We start from the raw sequence: 19,471 nt of genomic DNA on the forward strand, positions 1-19,471 counted from the left end.
GGAGGACAGAAGAAAAAAAATAGACAAACTGTCTTAGCGTCAATCAACACATTCTTAAAGCTCAGACAAGTGAATGCTCGTTTCCCACCTTTCCTCAGGTATTCCTCTATTACTCTAAAGTAAATAGAGACACCCCCCCCAATGCAGTCACATACACACGTACACATCCATTAATGTTTTTAACTGAAAATATGATTAAGATTAAAGGAAGACCACCTAAGTAAAAAGTTGTATTTCCAGGGCCCAACATTTCATTTTTAAGACTCACCCGAGCCTGATGAATATGGTAAGCATTTTCAGCATTCTTCAGGGCCTGGGCTTTGAAATGGTTACTGTCTGAAAAGGGAAACATGTAGATTATAACACCTCATTAACTGATCTCCTTTAAGGATGCAATTTATACTAGCATATGTGGATCCCTGATGCACACATTCTATTTATCCCTAAGTTCACACAGGGTGAGGGAGAAGAAAGGCTCAAATTACTTGACAGAGGTAAGGACCTGGAAGTGGCAATGAAGGCAGAGGGCTGCCATGGTCTCTAGGAGCCAAAGCCAGCTCACAAAAGTCACCAGGAGACTGAGCCCCAAGTCTCCCAATCCTGCGTTTCTTGCACGAAGCAATGACGAAGCCAGGAAAAGCAAGACAATGAGGATTCAAAATTGTAATATATTTATACTGGGTGAAACTATTCCTAAAGAAGAAACAGAGACTGTGTAAATCCCAACATAATCTGAAGCACTCTCATTTTCTCTTATTCTTACTCAACATGATCTTGACCACTATTCTCTATGAACTTCCTCTCAAACTTTACCCCAATTCCTCCTTCTCTGTGTGGTCACAAAAATACCAAAACAGTCTCTTCTCATGCTTTACTCACATCACCAAGAATCCTGTTATGTGAGAGATGATTTTCTCTAATTAGATATGTTCACTGAATTCTTCTGATACAATACCTTTTATTTCTGCTAACAAATCAACACACAAAATATTTCCAAATTTGCAAGATCATATAACCACACCCTTTCGTTTTCAAATTCTTTAATAAAAGTTTTTTATATGCTTATTTTATACAAACATTCACACTTTCCCTACTCCAATAAAATAAATTCCCCTTTTGATCAATATTACCTATCGATCAAGACAAAACTTGCAAGAATTAATGATGAGTATAACCTGAGATATGAAAAAATTTGGGGTATCTCCTTCCTCCCACTCCTGATTCAGGACTCACCATAATCCTCCTGTGTGATGTTAACTACAACCCCTCCACCAATGTCAATTTGTCTCTGTGTAGAACTATCTTCCAGTTTCCTTAAGATTTCTTCCTGGATCCCATCGTGACCCATGTCTCGTTTGCGACTCATGAAATGGGCATACAACTCTGTCTGGGTGATGAGGAAGTTCAGTTTTCGCTGCTGCCTCTTGGCCTAAAGGCGAAAAAAGATGAAAGTGAAAAGAGTCAAATCACCAATCACATACAACGGTAGTCAACAGAACTCACTAAACCTATACATAGTTTGCAAACAATTCCTCTACAAATTCTTTACCTTTAGAAAGGTAAAAATTGCTAATGAACAAATTTTATTATAACTAAGTCAGTGGTACTAAAAGCAAGGAATAATCTTCATTTATAGCCTAATAATAACCTATGTTTTACTCTCCTTTACAAAATAAAATTTTTTTCCATTAGGCTTCCGTCTAAAATGCTTATTTCTTTACTGTATTACTTTTCTTTTCTTTTTTTTTTTTTTTTGAGGGGTACGCGGGCCTCTCACTGTTGTGGCCTCTCCCGTTGTGGAGCACAGGCTCCGGACGCGCAGGCTCAGCGGCCATGGCTCACGGGCCCAGCCGCTCCGCGGTATATGGGATCCTCCCAGACCGCGGCACGAACCCGTATCCCCTGCATCGGCAGGCGGACTCTCTACCACTGCGCCACCAGGGAGGCCCTACTTTTCTTTAATGGCACTGAGATACCAACTAAATTCAAACAACATGCTTTACTTAATAACTTGGGTGATAAATACACATGTACAACTTTATTTTTAAAAACATAAATGTGGGCCTCCCTGGTGGCGCAGTGGTTAAGAGTCCGCCTGCCGATGCAGGGGATACGGGTTCGTGCCCCGGTCTGGGAGGATCCCATATGCCGCGGAGCGGCTGGGCCCGTGAGCCATGGCCGCTGGGCCTGCGCATCCGGAGCCTGTGCTCCGCAACGGGAGAGGCCACAACAGTGAGAGGCCCGCATACCGCAAAAAGAAAAAAAAAACAAAAAAAAACAAAAAAAAAACATAAATGTGTTCAAAACTCTTCTTTAACACCAAAAGGCAAAATAAGTGATGGAAGAGCTATAAATTATTCTGAAAGTCAATGCAGGAGGTATCTGAGAATAAGAAGTCCATGAAACGGGCTTCCCTGGTGGCGCAGTGGTTGAAAGTCCGCCTGCCAATGCAGGGGACACGGGTTCGTGCCCCAGTCCGGGAAGATCCCACATGCCGCGGAGCGGCTGGGCCCGTGAGCCATGGCCGCTGAGCCTGCACGTCCGGAGCCTATGCTCCGCAACAGAAGAGGCCACAACAGTGAGAGGCCTGCGTACCGCAAAAAAAAAAAAAAAAAAAAGAAGTCCATGAAAAAAAGAAAATGCTCCCCAAAACAGCCTACTGTTCATCTGTTGATAATGATAGCTATAAAACATGAATATAGACCAAATACAAAATCACAAACACATATACCTTTTTTTTAAATATGAGAAAGCTAAATTCAAAGTGCCTCTGAAATAATCTAGTAAGAAAAATAATCATTATGTCAGTAAAAATCATTCTTCAAGATAAACAATAAAATGAGTAAGCAAATGATTCAAAAGACTGAATTATATGAAATACAGTATATACAATAAATACCAAATAAAAGAATCATTATTCTGCATGAACTATTTTATAATAAAATTCATATGAAGTATACTTGATTTATCCTTGATCCACCTCCACAAAAGAAAAACAACAATAAAATAAGGAACATGGCCAGGAAGGACATAAGTCCCAAAGTATGCTACACAAAACTAGACTTTCTCCTTAAGGTTTTATAACACTTTAGCCAAATTCAGATTAGAAAAAAAAATCTGAGAGTTTGAGAGAAAACTGATTTATTTTCATAAAGGATACAGATGTTCATGTTCTAAAGCTAAAGTACTGTCAAGAAAACCTTTCTAGGAACTTCCCTGGTGGTCCAGTGGTTGAGACTCTGTGCTTCCACTGCAGGGGGCACGGGTTCATTCCCTGGTGGGGGAACTAAGATCCCGCAGGAGGCCGGTGTGGCCAAAAATTAAAAGAAAACCTTTCTAAATTAAACCATAAAAAGTAACATTTCCTTTAACCTTAAGGAAGTCAACTACTATGTGTCTAAATGAAGAAGGCAAATTAAGGGAACAAGGATATATCAAAAATGTCTTAATTCAAAAATTCAGAGAAAAAGACACATAAGTCAAAATAATCACAGATGAAAGTCTCATCAGTTAGCTATCAACATAATTGAGAGAATGTCTCACAAATCTAGATCATAAGCCAAGTCAGTTTCAAAACTTCAAGATCTGTGACTAACTCAAATGCCTCTAAACTCAGTGAGCAAATATTTCCATTAGCATCAAAAGTTTACTAACTCAATAATACGTTTATCTTCCATGCAAAGAAACAAGTCACCCAGGGACTTAAGAGAACTGGGCAAAATCCATATTCCCCCTCAAAGGCATGCGACAGGAGGGAAGACCAAGAACTCCAAAGAGTCTCCACGGCTCTGCTTTGACAGGAGTACTACCTATACCCGAAAGAAAACATTCAATCCTGATTCCCTTCCTTCTCCAGACCTCAACTGTCCTTCCACTCATCCCAATGGGTTTACCAAGGGCAACATAATAACTCTGTCCTCTTAATCTCTCCTCTTGCTTCCCTGAATAATACTCTCAGCTGATATCTCTTAGCAAGAGAACTGACTGCAAGTTAAAACAGAAAAGTAGGCAGCAGCGGGTGGGGATGGGGGAGGTGTCTCAGAAAACTGAGCTAGTTGTCCATTGTCCCTATCTGGCCCTAAATTTGGCAACCAGCCCTCATCTTCCAACAAATCGAAATTACAGCCAGCATCTGGAACCAAGCCCAGATAAGCTCTAAGCTGTTTTCTTTTTCTTTCATTCCTTTTCTTTTTTTGTGAGGGGGGGGAGGTTGGGGAAGGGTGTCCTCCAGAAATATTCAAAAGAATAAGGCTACAAAGAATAGAGGAAATGGGGATTTCCCTGGTGGCACAGTGGTTACGAATCCACCTGCCAATGCAGAGGACACACGTTCAAGCCCTGGTCTGGGAAGATCCCACATGCCGTGGAGCAACAAAGCCCGTGCGCCACAACTACTGAAGCTCGCATGCCTAGAGCCCGTGCTCTGCAACAAGAGAAGCCACCACAATGAGAAGCCCACACACCGCAACGAAGAGTGGCCCCCGCTTGCTGCAACTAGAGAAAGCCCACGTTCAGCAACAAAGACCCAACACAGCCAAAAATAAATAAAGTTAAAAAAAAAAAAAAGAAGAAGAAGAAGAGAGGAAATGAGCATAAAAGAGAGGTGAAGGCCAGGGAGAGGGCCTTACTAAAAGAATAAAAACAGAACTGGTTTACGGGACTAAAATCACTATACTCAAAGTTATGTCTTAAAATATGTTTTCAACCATTTCATTGGTTAGATTTATAACTTATGAAATGCTAACCAATCTCTTAAGATGGCTGCAGCAATTATGGTTTTCAAAATTTCATGCTATTGCCCTACCTCCCGCATTTCTTCATCCAACTTCCGTTGCTCCAAGGCTTCCTTCTCTGCACGTTTGCGGTGTTCTTTCTCCACCTTCTCATACTTCTTCCAGTATAGAAGCATTTCCTTGGTGAGGCGGCGAGCACGAGGTAAGGTCTCCTTACAGTTTTTCTGGGCCTGCAAGGCAGCTCGACGCACCTCCTTCATGCATTGGTGGGCGAGCTGCAAGTGACAACAATGTTATCACAATGGAGGAAGACCAACACCGGGGCCAGTTCTCCCTGGACTCTAAACCACAGCATCCCTCAACCTGTTCAGGGCATATAGTCCTCCTATGGCCACATCTTTTTCTCCCTAATCTGATTAATGTCTCTATACAGTCCCGTGAGCCAGTCCCAGACCACAAAGTAATATCAGGGATGAGAAACCTATAGACACGTTGCCTTAGAAGATGAAAAAAAAGTATAATAACCTAAGATGTTCTGGGAAGTTCTGAAATATTATCATACACATTAATAATAAAAGCTTTTGGGAATTCCCTGGCCATCTAGTGGTTAGGGCTCTGCACACTCACTGCTAAGGGCCCGGGGGGTTCAATCCTTGGTTGGGGAACTAAAATCCCACAAGCCGTGTGGCATGGCCAAAAATTTTTTTTTAATAATAATAATAATAATAATAATAATAATAATAATAACTGTCAGTGTTTATTAGATGCTAGGCACCATTCTAAGTTTAACATATATTAAACTAATTCATTCTCCACAAAAACCCTATGAAGTTGATATTTTATACATAGATGAGGAAATGAGGATGAGTAACTAGCCCAGGGAAACACAACTAGTAAGGTTACCTCATCTAATTCTCACAATACCCAAAGAAAGTTGCATTAATTCCCTCTAAGGGAAAGTATTAATACCATCATTTCTTAGATGAAGAGACTGAGCACAGGATGACTGCATGATTTGCCCAAGGAATTAACAGTAGGCTATGGTCTTACCCCCCAAAATTTGAAAACCAGAAATGCGAGGAACAGCAATTTTATTTTTTAAATAGATTGAAAAAGAAACGAAATTGAGTTATTTGTAGTGAGGTGGATGGACCTAGAGTCTGTCATACAGAGTGAAGTAAGTCAGAAAGAGAGAAACAAATACCGTATGCTAACACATATATATGGAATCTAAAAAAAAAAAAAAGGTTCTAACGAACCTAGGGGCAGGACAGGAATAAAGACACAGACGTCACCACCTAGAGGGGTGGGATAACAAGGGTGCGAGGGAGGGAGATGCAAGAGGGAAGAGATATGGGGACACATGTATATGTATACCTGATTCACTTTGTTATAAAGCAGAAACTGACACACCATTGTAAAGCAATTATACTCTAATAAAGATGTTTTTTAAAAAAAGAAAAAGACACAGACGTAGAGAATGGACTTGAGGACACGGGGTGGGGGAAAGGTAAGCTAGGATGAAGTGAGAGAGTAGCATTGACATATATACACTACCAAATGTAAAAGAGATAGCTAGTGGGAAGCAGCTTTATCGCACAGGGAGATCAGCTCGGTGCTTTGTGACCACCTAGCGGGTGGGCTAAGGAGGGTGGGTGAGACACAAGAGGGAGGGGATATGGGGACATATGTATACATAGAGCTGATTCACTTTGTTATACTGCAGAAGCTAACACAACATTGTAAAGCAATTATACTCCAATAAATATGTTAAAAAAATAGATTGAGAACATTTAGAAACTCTCTTAAGTACTATTAGATTAAGTATCAACAGGTCACAAGAGACAAGAGCAGCAACCATAGATCTAAATAATAAGAACACATTCCAGCAAAACATAAAATGGGAAATATAATCGTACCTTGCGGCTATTGGTGAGAAACAGGTTACGAGCTGAAGCTTTCTGCTTGTTGGCCTAAAATAGTTAAAAACAATACTTCATTTAGGATTCTTTTTTGAAATACGATTGTGTAGACTGGCACCGTACTTTACTGATCTCCTCAAAGATTAAAAAATAAAATGCCAAACCAAGCGTAGTCAAAATACATTACTTCTTTCAATTAAAATAAAATACATGACTTCTAAGAGTCACTCAAATGTACCAACCCAGAACCACACATAAAGCTCCTAAAGCCTCATTAAAAAAAATAAACTGGTGTTGTATCTGCCTTAAATTGAGTCTTCTGTATCCTTCTGGAAAGAATTTAAGCTCTATTTAAGGCTTGAAATGAAGTAGGAAAATGTAACAACATACCCTAATCCTAGCACCACCCTGATTAGAATACTGCTTTCCAGGGCCAGTATTCAAAGAAGCTGCGACAGCAGGGCAGTGACACAAAACTCATTAGGAGAAAAGGTAAACTAGCTTCTTAGTTTGTGATTCTAGCCCTACCTCCAGCCAAGGCAAACCCACTGCCACTGTTACTTAATTTTTACTACCACCTGACCTCACCTTCTTCAACAAAAATTCCAAGGCAGACCTAACACAAGATGACTCAGCAGCCCACAACCAAGTCTCAAGCTGCTTACTATGTCTACCACTTCAGTTAAAAAAAAAACTAACTTCAATAAAGAAACCTGATTTTAACCATGATGGTCCATTTATTTGATGTGGGAAAGAAGAGGCAGAGCTGAGTGGCCCTCTGACTATTAAAGAGATCTCCCCCAAGACTGTAAAGAAACAGTGGGTGTGAAGTTATACAAAGGGCCTGAAAGCCATTTCTATAATAATCCCACCTCAGACTGTCTGATTAAGGGAATTTTTAGGGCTTTTAACAAAAACGTTCTCTAATTCTAAAGCAACTATTGCCACTTTAAAGATAAAAATCTCAAATATTCCCACTGAATTCCTTATCATCAGAGGGCATCATCTGAAGCCTCTTCACTAAGTATGAAACAAGTTTTTCTGTAACTTTTCCCATCACGAATGTTCATACAAAGTCAACAGGCACATGAAAAGGTGCTCAACATCACTAATTATCACAGAAATCCAGTCAAAACAAAAATGAGATATCACCTCACACCTGTCAGAATGGCTACCATCAAGAGGACCACAAATAAATGTTGGAGAGGATATGGAAAAAGGGAACCCTAGCATACTGCTGGTGGGAATGTAAATTGGTACAGCCACTATGGAAAACAGTATGGAGGGCCCTCAAAAAACTAAAAACAGAACTACCATATTGTCCAGCAATTCCACCCCTGGGTATACATCCAAAGAAAATGAAAACACTAAGTCAAAAAGATACACGCACCCCAATGTTCATAGTAGCACTATTTACAATAGCCAAGATATGAAAGCAACCTAAGTGTCCAACAACAGATGAATGAATAAAGAAGATGTGATACACACACACACACACACACACACACACACACACACACACACACACACACACACACACACACACACACACACACACACACACACACACACACACACACCGGAATATCTAGAGGGTATTATGCTTAGTGAAATAAATCAGAGAAAGACAAATACTGTATGTTATCACTTACATGTAGAATCTAGGAAATAAAACAAACAAATGAATATAACAAACCAGAAACAGTCTCATAGATATGGAGAACAAGCGAGTGGTTACTAGTGGGAAGAGAGGGAACAAGATAGAGGTATGGGATTAACAGGTACAAACTACTATGTATAAAAAATAAATAAGCAACAAGGATATATTGTATAGCACAGAGAACTCAGCCAATATTTTATAATAACTTTAAATGGAGTATAATGTATAAAAATTTTGAATCACTACACTGTACACCTGAAACTAATATTATAAATCAACTATATCTCAATTTAAAAAAAAAAGAATGCTCAAACATGTACTTCTCTCCAGAAATATTTACTAATTGCTTTGGAGGGAGGGGAAGTAATTGCACAGTACAGAGGCATCATCATACTAAGGGATCAAAGCTAATATCACAATATAGGGACAGATGTATCAAGTGCCTCCTGATGAGATATGTCAAGAACATATCACTCTCTAGTAATATTGCCAAAAATGCATAATTCAAATCTAATCCCAAGGAAACATCACATAAACCCAAATTCAAAAATATTCTACAAAATGATATACTCTTCAAAATAACAAAAAAAAAAAAGAAAATAAATAAATAAATAAAAATGTCAGGAAAGATGAAGGCTAAGGAATTGTTTCAGAATAAAGGAGATTAATGAGACATGACAATTAAATGCAACATGTAGTCCTAGATTGATTCAGGGGTGGGGAAAGTGCTATAAAGGACATTATTGAAACAAGTGATGAAATATGAAAACCTATGAGTCAGATAATAATTTTTTTTTTTTTTTTTTTTTTTTTGCGGTACGCAGGCTTCTCACTGTTGTGGCCTCTCCCGTTGAGGAGCACAGGCTCCGGACGCGCAGGCTCAGCGGCCATTGCCCACGGGCCAAGCCGCTCCCCGGCATGTGGGATCTTCCCGGACCGGGGCACGAACCCGCGTCCCCTGCATCGGCAGGCGGACTCTCAACCACTGCGCCACCAGGGAAGCACCAGATAATAATTTTTAATACTGCACTGTGGTTATGCACTAGATGATTCCCTTTTTCTTCAGAAACACACAATTATTAGGAGTAAATTTAGCACAAAATCTCAAACTAACCCTTAAAGTGAGTGAGGAAAAAGTATGCATTTATATGGCAAAAGCAAATGAGGCAAACAGGTGCTAAATATGAGTAAAAGATACATGGCAGTTCCTTGCACTATTCTTGCCATATTTTTTCTTTTTTTAAATTTTTAATTAATTTATTTATTTATCTAGTTTTTGGCTGTGTTGGGTCTTTGTTGCTGTGCACGGGCTTTCTCTAGTTGGATCATATGGTAGTTCTATTTTTAGTTTTCTGAGGGACCTCCATACCAATTTACATTCCCACCAACAGTGTGCTAGGGTTCCTTCTTTCCCACATCCTCTCCAACATTTGTTATTTGTGGTCCTTTTGATTGACAGCCATTCTAACAGGTGTGAGGTGATATCTCATTTTTGTTTTGATTTGCATTTCTCTGATGATTAGCAATGTTGAGTATCTTTTCATGTACCTGTTAACCATCTACATGACTTCTTTGGAAAAGTGTCTATTCAAGTCTTCTGGCCATTTTCTGATTAGGTTGCTTTTTTGATACTGAGTTGTATGAGCTGTTTATATATTTTGGATATTAATCCTTTGCCAGTCATACTGTTTGCAAATATCCTCTCTCATTCTATACATTATCTTTTTGTTCTGTCAATGGTTTTCCTTGCTGGGCAAAACCTTTTACATTTAACTAGGTCCCATTTATTTACTTTTGCTTTTATTTCTTCTTTTGCCTCAAGAGACAGATCCAAAGAAATACTGCTATAACTTATGTCAAAGGTTGTTCTGCCTATGTTTTCTTCCAGGAGTTTCATGGTTTCAGATCTTATCAGATCTTCTCAGGTCTTTAATCCAGTTTGAGTTTATTTTTGTATATGGTGTGAGGAAACTGAACTAACTTTAGAGTTATGGAAAACATGCAAAAAATAGTAGAGTTCCCTTACTACTCCCCACCCATGCTTTCCCTAATTTTAGCAACTTATATAACCATAGTGCAATTATTAAGAAAGGAAATTAACTGCCCTCTAGAGCCCATGAGCCACAACTACTGAAGCCCGTGAGCCACATCTACTGAAGCCCGCATGCCATAACTACTGAAGCCCATGTGCCTAGAGCCCATGCTCTGCCACAAGAGAATCTACCGCAATGAGAAGCCCACGCACTTCAACAAAGAGTAGCCCCCGCTCACCACAACTAAGGAAAAACCATGCAGCAACGAAGAGCCAATGCAGCCAATTAAAAATTAATTAATTAATTAATTAAAGTTCCCTTTAAAAAATAATAAATAAATAGTGATGCTTGACACGAATTTAAAAAAAAAAGCAAGGAAATTAACACCAGTAAAGTATTAACCAAATTATATATAGTTCTTATTTGAATGTCAACAACTTTTCCACTAATATCCTTTCACTGTTCCAGGATCCTACACAGGATCTCACAATGTGTTCATTTAGTTTTTCTTCTCCTTAATCTCTTCCTGTATGTAACATTTCCTCAATCCTTCTCTTTCATGTCCTTGACACTTTTGAAAAGCACCAATCAGTTATTCTGTAAAGTGTCCCAAAATGTGTGGTTTTCTGCTGTTTCCTCATGATGGGAATGACATCATTTACTATGGCAAGAATACCAGAGAAATGTTTTGATGATGTGCTCCTCTCAGTGCATCACATCAAGGAGTTCGTGATATCAAAATTTATATTACTAGTGATGTTTACTTTGATCACTTGGTTAAGGTGCACTCTGCCAGTTTTGAAGCTATGCAACTTCTGTTTCTCCTCTAACTTTTGCCCTCTAATTTTAGCATTCATAAATGGATGTAGTCTGTAACAATTATTACTGTGGTGTTTGCATAAGGATAATTTTATTTCCTTCTTTCCTTCTATACTTACTAACTGGAATTCCTACTGAAAGGAAGAGTAGTTCCTTCTACACTTTGTCTATTCAAGTATTTACTTATAACAGTATGGACTGACAGATATTTCTTTTATTCTATGGGTCAAAATCCAATATTATTCTTATTTATTTTGTTGCTCAAATTATTCTAACTTTGGCCATGAGGCACTCCTTCAGGTTGGCTTCTGTGTTCTTTTGACAAGCCCCACCTCCCCCTGATCTTTCTTCAGAACTTCTTTACTTTCTGGCACCACTTAAAAATGTTTTTCATTTTGTCTTTGGCTGTGCTGCATGGCTTGCGGGATCTTAGTTCCCTGACCAGGGATTGAACCCAGGCCCTGGCAGTGAAAGCACCAAGTCCTAACCACTGGACCGTCAGAAAATTCCCTAAGGTTCATTTTGTATTTTCCCTGCTGAGTTCTGGAATAAGGTACTTCTTCAAGGAGCCTTGGTTCCTCTTATTAGAGAATAAAAGTTGTTTAGAAATCAAGACCCAGGGACTTCCCTGGTGGCGCAGTGGTTAAAAATCTGCCTGCCAATGCAAGTGACATGGGTTCGATCCCTGGTCTGGGAAGATCCCACATGCCACAGAGCAACTAAACCCGTATGCCACAACTACTGAAGCCTGCGCACCTAGAGCCCGTGCTCTGAGACAAGAGAAGCCACTGCAATGAGAAGCCCGCGCACCGCAACGAAGAGTAGCCCCCGCTCTCCGCAACTAGAGAAAGCCCGCTCGCAGCAACGAAGATGCAACACAACAAAAAATAAATAAGTAAGTAAGTAAGAAATCAAGACCTGGTTGCTAGGTATCTTCGTTGTTACTGGGGTGTCACTGCTTCTAGGCCCTCTCAGCAAACAGAACCAGAAAAAATATACATATGCATGCTAATCCATGCATACACACCCAAGTACATTTCAGTTATCTATCTGTATGTGTGTAGATATATATGAAACCATGAATTTATACTGATACCTCTGATCCCAGTCAAACTTCATGGGCTTCATTTTAGCTTTCCCCTTCTCCTTACTTTTAACTTCTTTCTCCAGCAGTGAGAAACTGGCTCATCTACAATATATTTACTTATTTGTTTAATCCTAGTATACACATAAAGTAGTTTCAAAATTGCTAACCTATTCATTCCCCTATGAGAAACACTTTTACTATGTCAATCATGGCATTTACGCATAGTTCCATCAGTCTTTAGCCTTACATATCCAATTAAAATAATGTTCTCCTCAGTTACTTAGATGAGTTCTTTCTTCCCCACTCCCTGCAACCTGATCATGTCACTCATTTCTAATACAGTTAAGTTCATTTGTTCCTACTTTTATTCCATTTTGACCACACATCCCCCCAACCTCCCTCTCCACCCACATCCTGGTTGGTTTAATATTGGAGGTATATCAGAAATCTGTGAAACATTACTATGATTCTAAAAGTCAGCCTTATACAAAATATACTCAAAAACTCCTTCCTCCTCATCCTTGCTACCCTGTTCCCATTCCTTCCCTCCTTTCTACCCTTTTCCCACTTGCCCTCTATAAGGAACCAATCACTTTATTTTATTTTTTATTTTTTGCAGACCGAACAGACATTTATTCTGCACCCGCTCCCCCCCGCCCCCCCAAACTTTGTGTGGCTCTTCACCGACCTCCTTGCTGCTAAGGAATCACTTTCTTTCTTTTTTTTTTTTTTTATTTAATCAGTTATACGTATACATATGTTCCCATATCCCCTCCCTTTTGCGTCTCCCTCCCGCCCTCCCTATCCCACCCCTCCAGGCGGTCGGAACCAATCACTTTAATTTCTGGTTCATCCTTCTTGAATTTCTTTTGAACGAATGAGCAGATATTTGTGTACTTTCTTGTATTCCCTTTATTCTTACATGAAGGGTATACTTACTTTTTTGTGTTCTGCCTCTTTCACTTAACTGTATATCCTCAAAATTACTTCATATCAGTTCAGGGAGGTCTTCCTCATTCTTTATTTTTAACAGCAGTATAATAATCCACTGGATAGACCTACCATCATTTAATTCAAGCCCCATATATGAACATTTAGATTGTTTCTGTTATTTTGCAATTACACATAATGCTACAATGAATAACTTTGTTTACATGTATTTTTGTATGGTTGCTTTAGCTTTAAGGTAGATTCCTAGAACTGGTAGTGCTGATTTTAAAGGTAAGTGCATCTGTAGATTGCTAGGTGTTGCCAACTTTCCCCACAACACGGTCCTAATTTGTATTCCTATCAGTAATTTATGAGAGCACCTGCTTCCCCACAGGCTCCTTAACAGAATGTGTTGTCATATTTAAAAATTTTTGCCAGTGTGATAGGTGACAAATGGTGTCTAAGTGTTATTTTAATTTGTATTACCCCAATTATGAGAGACTTTGAACCTTTTAAAAATGTTTGAGAGCCATTTTTATATCTTTCTTTGCTAACTGTCTATTCTTGACATTTTTGCATTTGTCTACTGAATCTGTGGTCATTTGTCCCTCCATTTTTAAAAAATATTTATTTATTTTGGCTGCACTGGGTCTTAGCTGCGGCATGCAGGATCTTCGTTGTGGCATGTTTAGTTGTGGCATGTGGGGTCTTTAGTTGCGGCATGTGGGCTTCTTAGTTGCGGCATGTGAACTCTTAGTTGTGGCATATCTAGTTCCCCGACCAGGGATCGAACCCAAGTTCCCTGCATTGGGAGCACAGAGTCTTACCCACTGGACCACCAGGGAAGTCCCTGTCCCTCAATTTTTAATAGTTCTTTCCATATTATTAGAGGTAACAGCCCTTTGACTGTAGTATTCAATGTAAATAATGGGGACTTCCCTGGTGGCACAGTGGTTAAGAATATGCCTGCCAATGCAGGGGACATGAGTTCAAGCCCTGCTACGGGAAGATCCCACATGCAGCAGAGCAACTAAGCCTGTGTGCCACAACTACTGAAGCCCGCACGCCTAGAGCCTGTGCTCCGCAAAACGAGAAGCCCACACACCGCAACAAAGAGTAGCCCCCGCTCGCCGCAACTAGAGAAAGCCCGCATGCAGCAGCAAAGACCCAACACAGCCAAAAATAAATTTTAAAAATAAAAAATTAAAAAAAATAAAGAAATAATATCTCCCAGTTTGTCAGTTGTCTTTTTTTTTTTTTTTTTTTGCGGTACGCAGGCCTCTCACTGTTGTGGCCTTTCCTGTGCGGAGCACAGGCTCCGGACGCGCAGGCTCAGCGGCCATGGTTCACAGGCCCAGCCGCTCTGCGGCACGTGGGATCTTCCCAGACCGGGGCACGAAGCTGTGTCCCCTCCATCAGCAGGCAGACTCTCAACCACTGCCCCACCAGGGAAGCCCCTGTCAGTTGTCTTTTGTCATACAAAAATTTATTTTTATGTGGCCAAATTTAGAAGTATTTTCTTTTATTACCTCTGGATGTTGAATCATAGTTAGAAACTCTTTTCCTACACAAACATTAGATAGAAATGCAGTCGTTTTATTCTAATATTTGTATGATTTATTTTTTTTACACTGAGATGCCAAATCCATTTAGAATATATGTGTGAGATACAGACCTAATTTTACCTTTCACAAAATGGCTATCTAGTTGTCCCAACACCATTTATTAAAGGTACTACTGGTCTATCTGCCCATTCATGTGTCAGCTGTAGAGATTTTATAGTATGTTTTAATGTTTGGGAAGGCTTTTTTTTACTGTTTCCCTAGCAATTCTCGCATATTGACTTTTTCCACATTGAGTTTAGAATCATCTTCTCTAAATTCATAAAATATCCTGTTCATATGTCTATTAAGATTGCACTCAATTTATAATGAAGCAATAAACTGGGTAAAATGCAAACCACTGGTGAATCTAAGTAAAGAGTTTAAGGGGACATGGTGGTCCAGTGGTTAAGAACTGGTCTTGCAAAGCAGGGGACGCTGGTACGATCCCTGGTCGGGGAACTAAGATACCACATGCCTCGGGGCAACTAAGCCCACACGCCATGACTAGAGAGCCCACGTGCAGCAACTATAGAGCCCAAGCGCTCTGGAGCCCACACGCCACAACTAGAGAGAAGCCTGCGCACCACAACAAAGATCCCGCATGTTGCAACTAAGACCCAACACAGCCATAAATAAATAAATAAACAAACAAATAAATAGGGTATACAGACATTATTCCTGCAACTTTTAAGTTTGAAATTAGTATATCAAAACATTCAAGCAGGGCTTCCCTGGTGTCGCGTGGTTGAGAGTCCGCCTGCCGATGCAGGGGACACGGGTTCGTGCCCCGGTCTGGGAGGATCCCACATGCCACGGAGCAGCTAGGCTCGTGAGCCATGGCCGCTGAGCCTGCGCGTCTGGAGCCTGTGCTCCGCAACGGGAGAGGCCACAACAGTGAGAGGCCCCCGTACCGCAAAACAAAAAAAAACATTCAAGCAAATTAAAAGAGCAAAATGAATGCTTATACATGTTTTTCCTAAATCATTCACATTTTCTTCTAATAGCTGTGATTATTCAGTAACATCCAAATGTTTATAAAGTCTAAGAAACCCATGTCCATTTTATTTTAATTTCCTGCATTATGACCTATCAATTTGCTGTCAAATCTCTATTTCTTTATGTAAGAAAACTGCATTCCTCAAAGAGGTTTCCCTCCATTTTTTTGGCCAAGGAGCATAACACAACAATCTCATGTATTTTGATCAAATTCTAGAAAATCAGTTAACTGAAGAGAGTACTATTCAGGATTTTCCAATTCCAAACGATTAGTTTTCTTTCTGAAGCGTGTGAAGGTATCTAGCTCTCACAGCTTCTCTTTGGAGGGCAGACAGAGAAAACATTCTATCTGAAGGCACTCACTTACCTTTGGTAGTTCCTTTTTCACAATACTGAGCCATACTTTCCTGCGACGGGCATTGAGCTGCTCAATGGATAAGTGCTTCTTCTTGGTGCCAGGAGGAGGTGCATCATGAGAGAACTTGGCAAAGACTTTGGTCTGGTGGTGGTGGCGACGAGGGGATTCTTCAGAGGAAAGTTCTTCATCTCTTCGCCTTTTTTTCTTCACTTTTTTCAACTTAGCTGCAAAGGAAACAGACTCTCAGAAGGTTGCATTTCTTCCCTTCCACAGGAGAAAGTCACAAAACAACCTCATCACTTCAAGAAAAATCAAGGTTCTTTTCTCATTCCACTGAGACTGGCAATGTTTTTCTTTTTATCTATTCAGGTCCATGAATATTCCAAGAAGAAGCTAACACTACCTCAAAAAAGAACACTGGATACTCCCTCTGTTTACATGAAAGAAATAGAAGAGAACCTAAGAACTGTATTTCTTTTGAACCCAACAATAGGAAGGGAGGCTTATGAAGTATCATGAGCTCAAGTCATGATCAGAGGAAGGAAACTTTTCTACTTGGTAGCAATGTAAGGTGACTAAAGAAAAATAACAGAGAAAGAAAAAAAATGCATTAACTGATATGACACTAAGACCTGTGAAAAAAAAACTGCACATGAAACAAAAATCTAGTTTGAGAGGGAGGGTGGAAGGATGAGAAAATACTGAGATAAACAAGGAGGACGTGGAAAAAATAAGGGAAGAAGGCTGAAAAGAGTGTTTCTGTACAGAGTTCATGCCTTTAGGAGAATAAAATCTGCCTAGTACAGATAGTCTAAAACTTTCCTTTCCTATTTCCTTCCTGATTTCCAGCTGCTTGGAACTCAGAGAGGAAAAGACATTTCCTGGCAAACGTGCAAACAAGCACTACAGAAGATCATCAGGAGGTGTCTATTTTAAATCACTACATACAGCAACAATTATAACTTATTCCAAATACTTCAGGTGACTCTTTATACTTCCCTGTGTATAACTAACTTCTTTCTGCCCCAGAACATTTTCAATATTTGGAGAGTATGTAGAAGAAAAAAAGGAATACCCCTAATTGGCTTAAATCTCTGGCAAAGAATCTATAGTTCTCATGTCTTCATAATTCCAGAAAATATCATAAACCAAATACAAAACAAATTTAATACTATTTACAACTAGTAATCGGGTAAGGGAGACTAGGGTTTTTCAGATAAAGCAAATTTCTACTACGTGGATTATGTTCAAAGCCCAAACGTACCTGGAACTAAGAATGAGTAAAGGTAGAAGGCAGGTCAATATGCTCACCTTTAAGTTTCTTTTCTTCCTTGAATTTCTTTTTTTTGGGTCCAAGAAGGTGCCGTTGCTGCTCATAGAAAGGGTCATATGTGGAGAGCAGTCCTGCACTGTAGTATTGGTATTGCTGCAACTGAAGCAGGCAAAGACAGTGATGTTTAGAAGGGCCTGTCTTTCCTACAGAACAGCCTTCAAATTATCTTTACTAAAGAAAGGTGATCCAGAGAAAAACCATAGTTCCTGCATACAGTATTCTTCCCACCAAGAGACCAATAAACGTTTAATACATCGAAGTGAATTATTTCCTTAACTTCAGAACAAAATGGGTTCACTGGCCATGCACATGGAAAGTTGTTGAAAATAACTTAAAAAAACAAATAAGCAAAAAAAAAACCCTTCATGATTCTGATTCTCCACCAGAATATTTACTTTGACACATATTTGTCATTGCAGAAAGGTCTCCTCTTCAATTCATCAACAAGAAATAAACCATACTTCTACTACCAATAGGTCCCCAGATTTACTAAGGTTTCTAATGCCTGCTTTCCCAGCTCTTAGTCTTATATTTAGTTTGAATAGTCCCCAGCCATCACAATTCTTCAATCTTTGAAGTCTTCTCTCTTCATTTCCCACTAAGAGTCTGACAATATTATAGTGTATTATAGTGTCTTTGTTACCAGAATTCTAACATATGAATAATCTATTTCTTTTCTGTCCAGAGAGCACTTAATCTTTTCAAACATTTCATTCAAATTGACCTCCAAAGCTCAAATTTTGTCTGACCTATTACTAACGGGTAAATACGAAGATAAATAAAATTAGGTAGTCCACTGCAGAATCTCTTTCCTGAATTATAGGCAAATGAGTTGTTCAAAGACTGAAACTAGGATAGAAGAGTGACATGGAGAACTATTACAAGGTCCTCTGTTAAAGCATTCACACAGCTGTAAACTTAAAATCTGTGGACTTTCCCACATGTGCCTTTTACTTCAATTTTAAAAAGACCAATTATTTTGAGCACCAACTGCCTTAGCACTGTACTTTAAAAAGGAACTCCTTGTCTAAGTCAAAAGTCATACATCTTCATACATCTTACTATTTATTACTTCTACAGGTTTATAACTTTCAGCATATTATTCAAAGCTTTCTGAACTGACTTTGGACCTTAACTAATTGCTGGAAAGTTTTAGGTCTTCAAATATTCTATTGCTCATTATGTACAAAGTGCTACACTCCTGACAAAAATCAGAAGGCGTTTGTAACAGCATTCAAATAGTTGCTACATAAAACTATCATCAATCTAATGTTAGTATGTGAAGAAAGGGAGTTTTTCCAAGATAGGAACACTTCCAAAGAACAACTGCATTAAAAAGCAACCACAAGAATTTTAAATGGTGCAGCTGCTTTGGAAAACAGCCTGACAGTTCCCCCAAAGGGTAAGCATAGTGTTATCATATGACCCAGCAATTCTTTTCCTTGGTATATACCCAAGAGAAATAAAAATACCTGTCCACACCGAAAATCTGCAAACAAATCTTCAGGGCAGCATTATTCATAAGAGCCAAAAAGTGAAACAAGTCACTATTCGTAGCTACAATCCATAAAACCCAAAAAGTAGAAGCAATCCAATTAGTTCATCAAATGATGCATGGATAAATAAAACGCACTATGTCCATACAATGGAATATTATTTGGTAATAAAAAGGAATGAGGTACTAATACATGCTACAACATGAATGAACCCTGAAAACCTTATGCTAAGTGAGAGAAGCTGGACACATGTTGTTCCATTTGTATGAAGTGTCTAGGATAGGCACATTTATAGAAACAAATAGTTGACTGATGGCTGTCTGGGGCTGAGGGGAATGAAGAGAATGAGGGGGAGAGTTCCCTGCTGGCCTAGTGGTTAGGATTCCAGACGTTCACTGCTGTGGCCCAGGTTCAATCCCTGGTAGGGGAACTGAGATCCTGCAAGCCACATGGCAAAAAATTTAAAAATGTAAAAAATAAAAAAAATTAAAAAAATAAAA

General features: G+C 39.3%; 1 protein-coding gene across 4 annotated transcripts in view; it reads right to left on the reverse strand.

The window, feature by feature from the left end:
• The window catches only part of INO80 (INO80 complex ATPase subunit), a 130,925-nt gene that overhangs the window by 79,999 nt on the left and 31,455 nt on the right, over nucleotides 1–19,471 (reverse strand). For all 4 annotated transcript variants that reach the window (XM_060096632.1, XM_060096631.1, XM_060096630.1 and 1 more), the window contains exons 6-11: nucleotides 17,454–17,574; nucleotides 16,152–16,366; nucleotides 6,653–6,706; nucleotides 4,805–5,008; nucleotides 1,234–1,429; nucleotides 269–336 (exon numbers count right to left, since the gene is read on the reverse strand). In XM_060096632.1, coding sequence (XP_059952615.1) covers nucleotides 269–336; nucleotides 1,234–1,429; nucleotides 4,805–5,008; nucleotides 6,653–6,706; nucleotides 16,152–16,366; nucleotides 17,454–17,574 — 858 coding nt within the window. The remainder of the gene's footprint in view (nucleotides 1–268; nucleotides 337–1,233; nucleotides 1,430–4,804; nucleotides 5,009–6,652; nucleotides 6,707–16,151; nucleotides 16,367–17,453; nucleotides 17,575–19,471) is intronic.

This window comes from Mesoplodon densirostris, chromosome 4 (genome assembly GCF_025265405.1).
Source record: "Mesoplodon densirostris isolate mMesDen1 chromosome 4, mMesDen1 primary haplotype, whole genome shotgun sequence".
Taxonomy (NCBI): domain Eukaryota; kingdom Metazoa; phylum Chordata; class Mammalia; order Artiodactyla; family Ziphiidae; genus Mesoplodon; species Mesoplodon densirostris.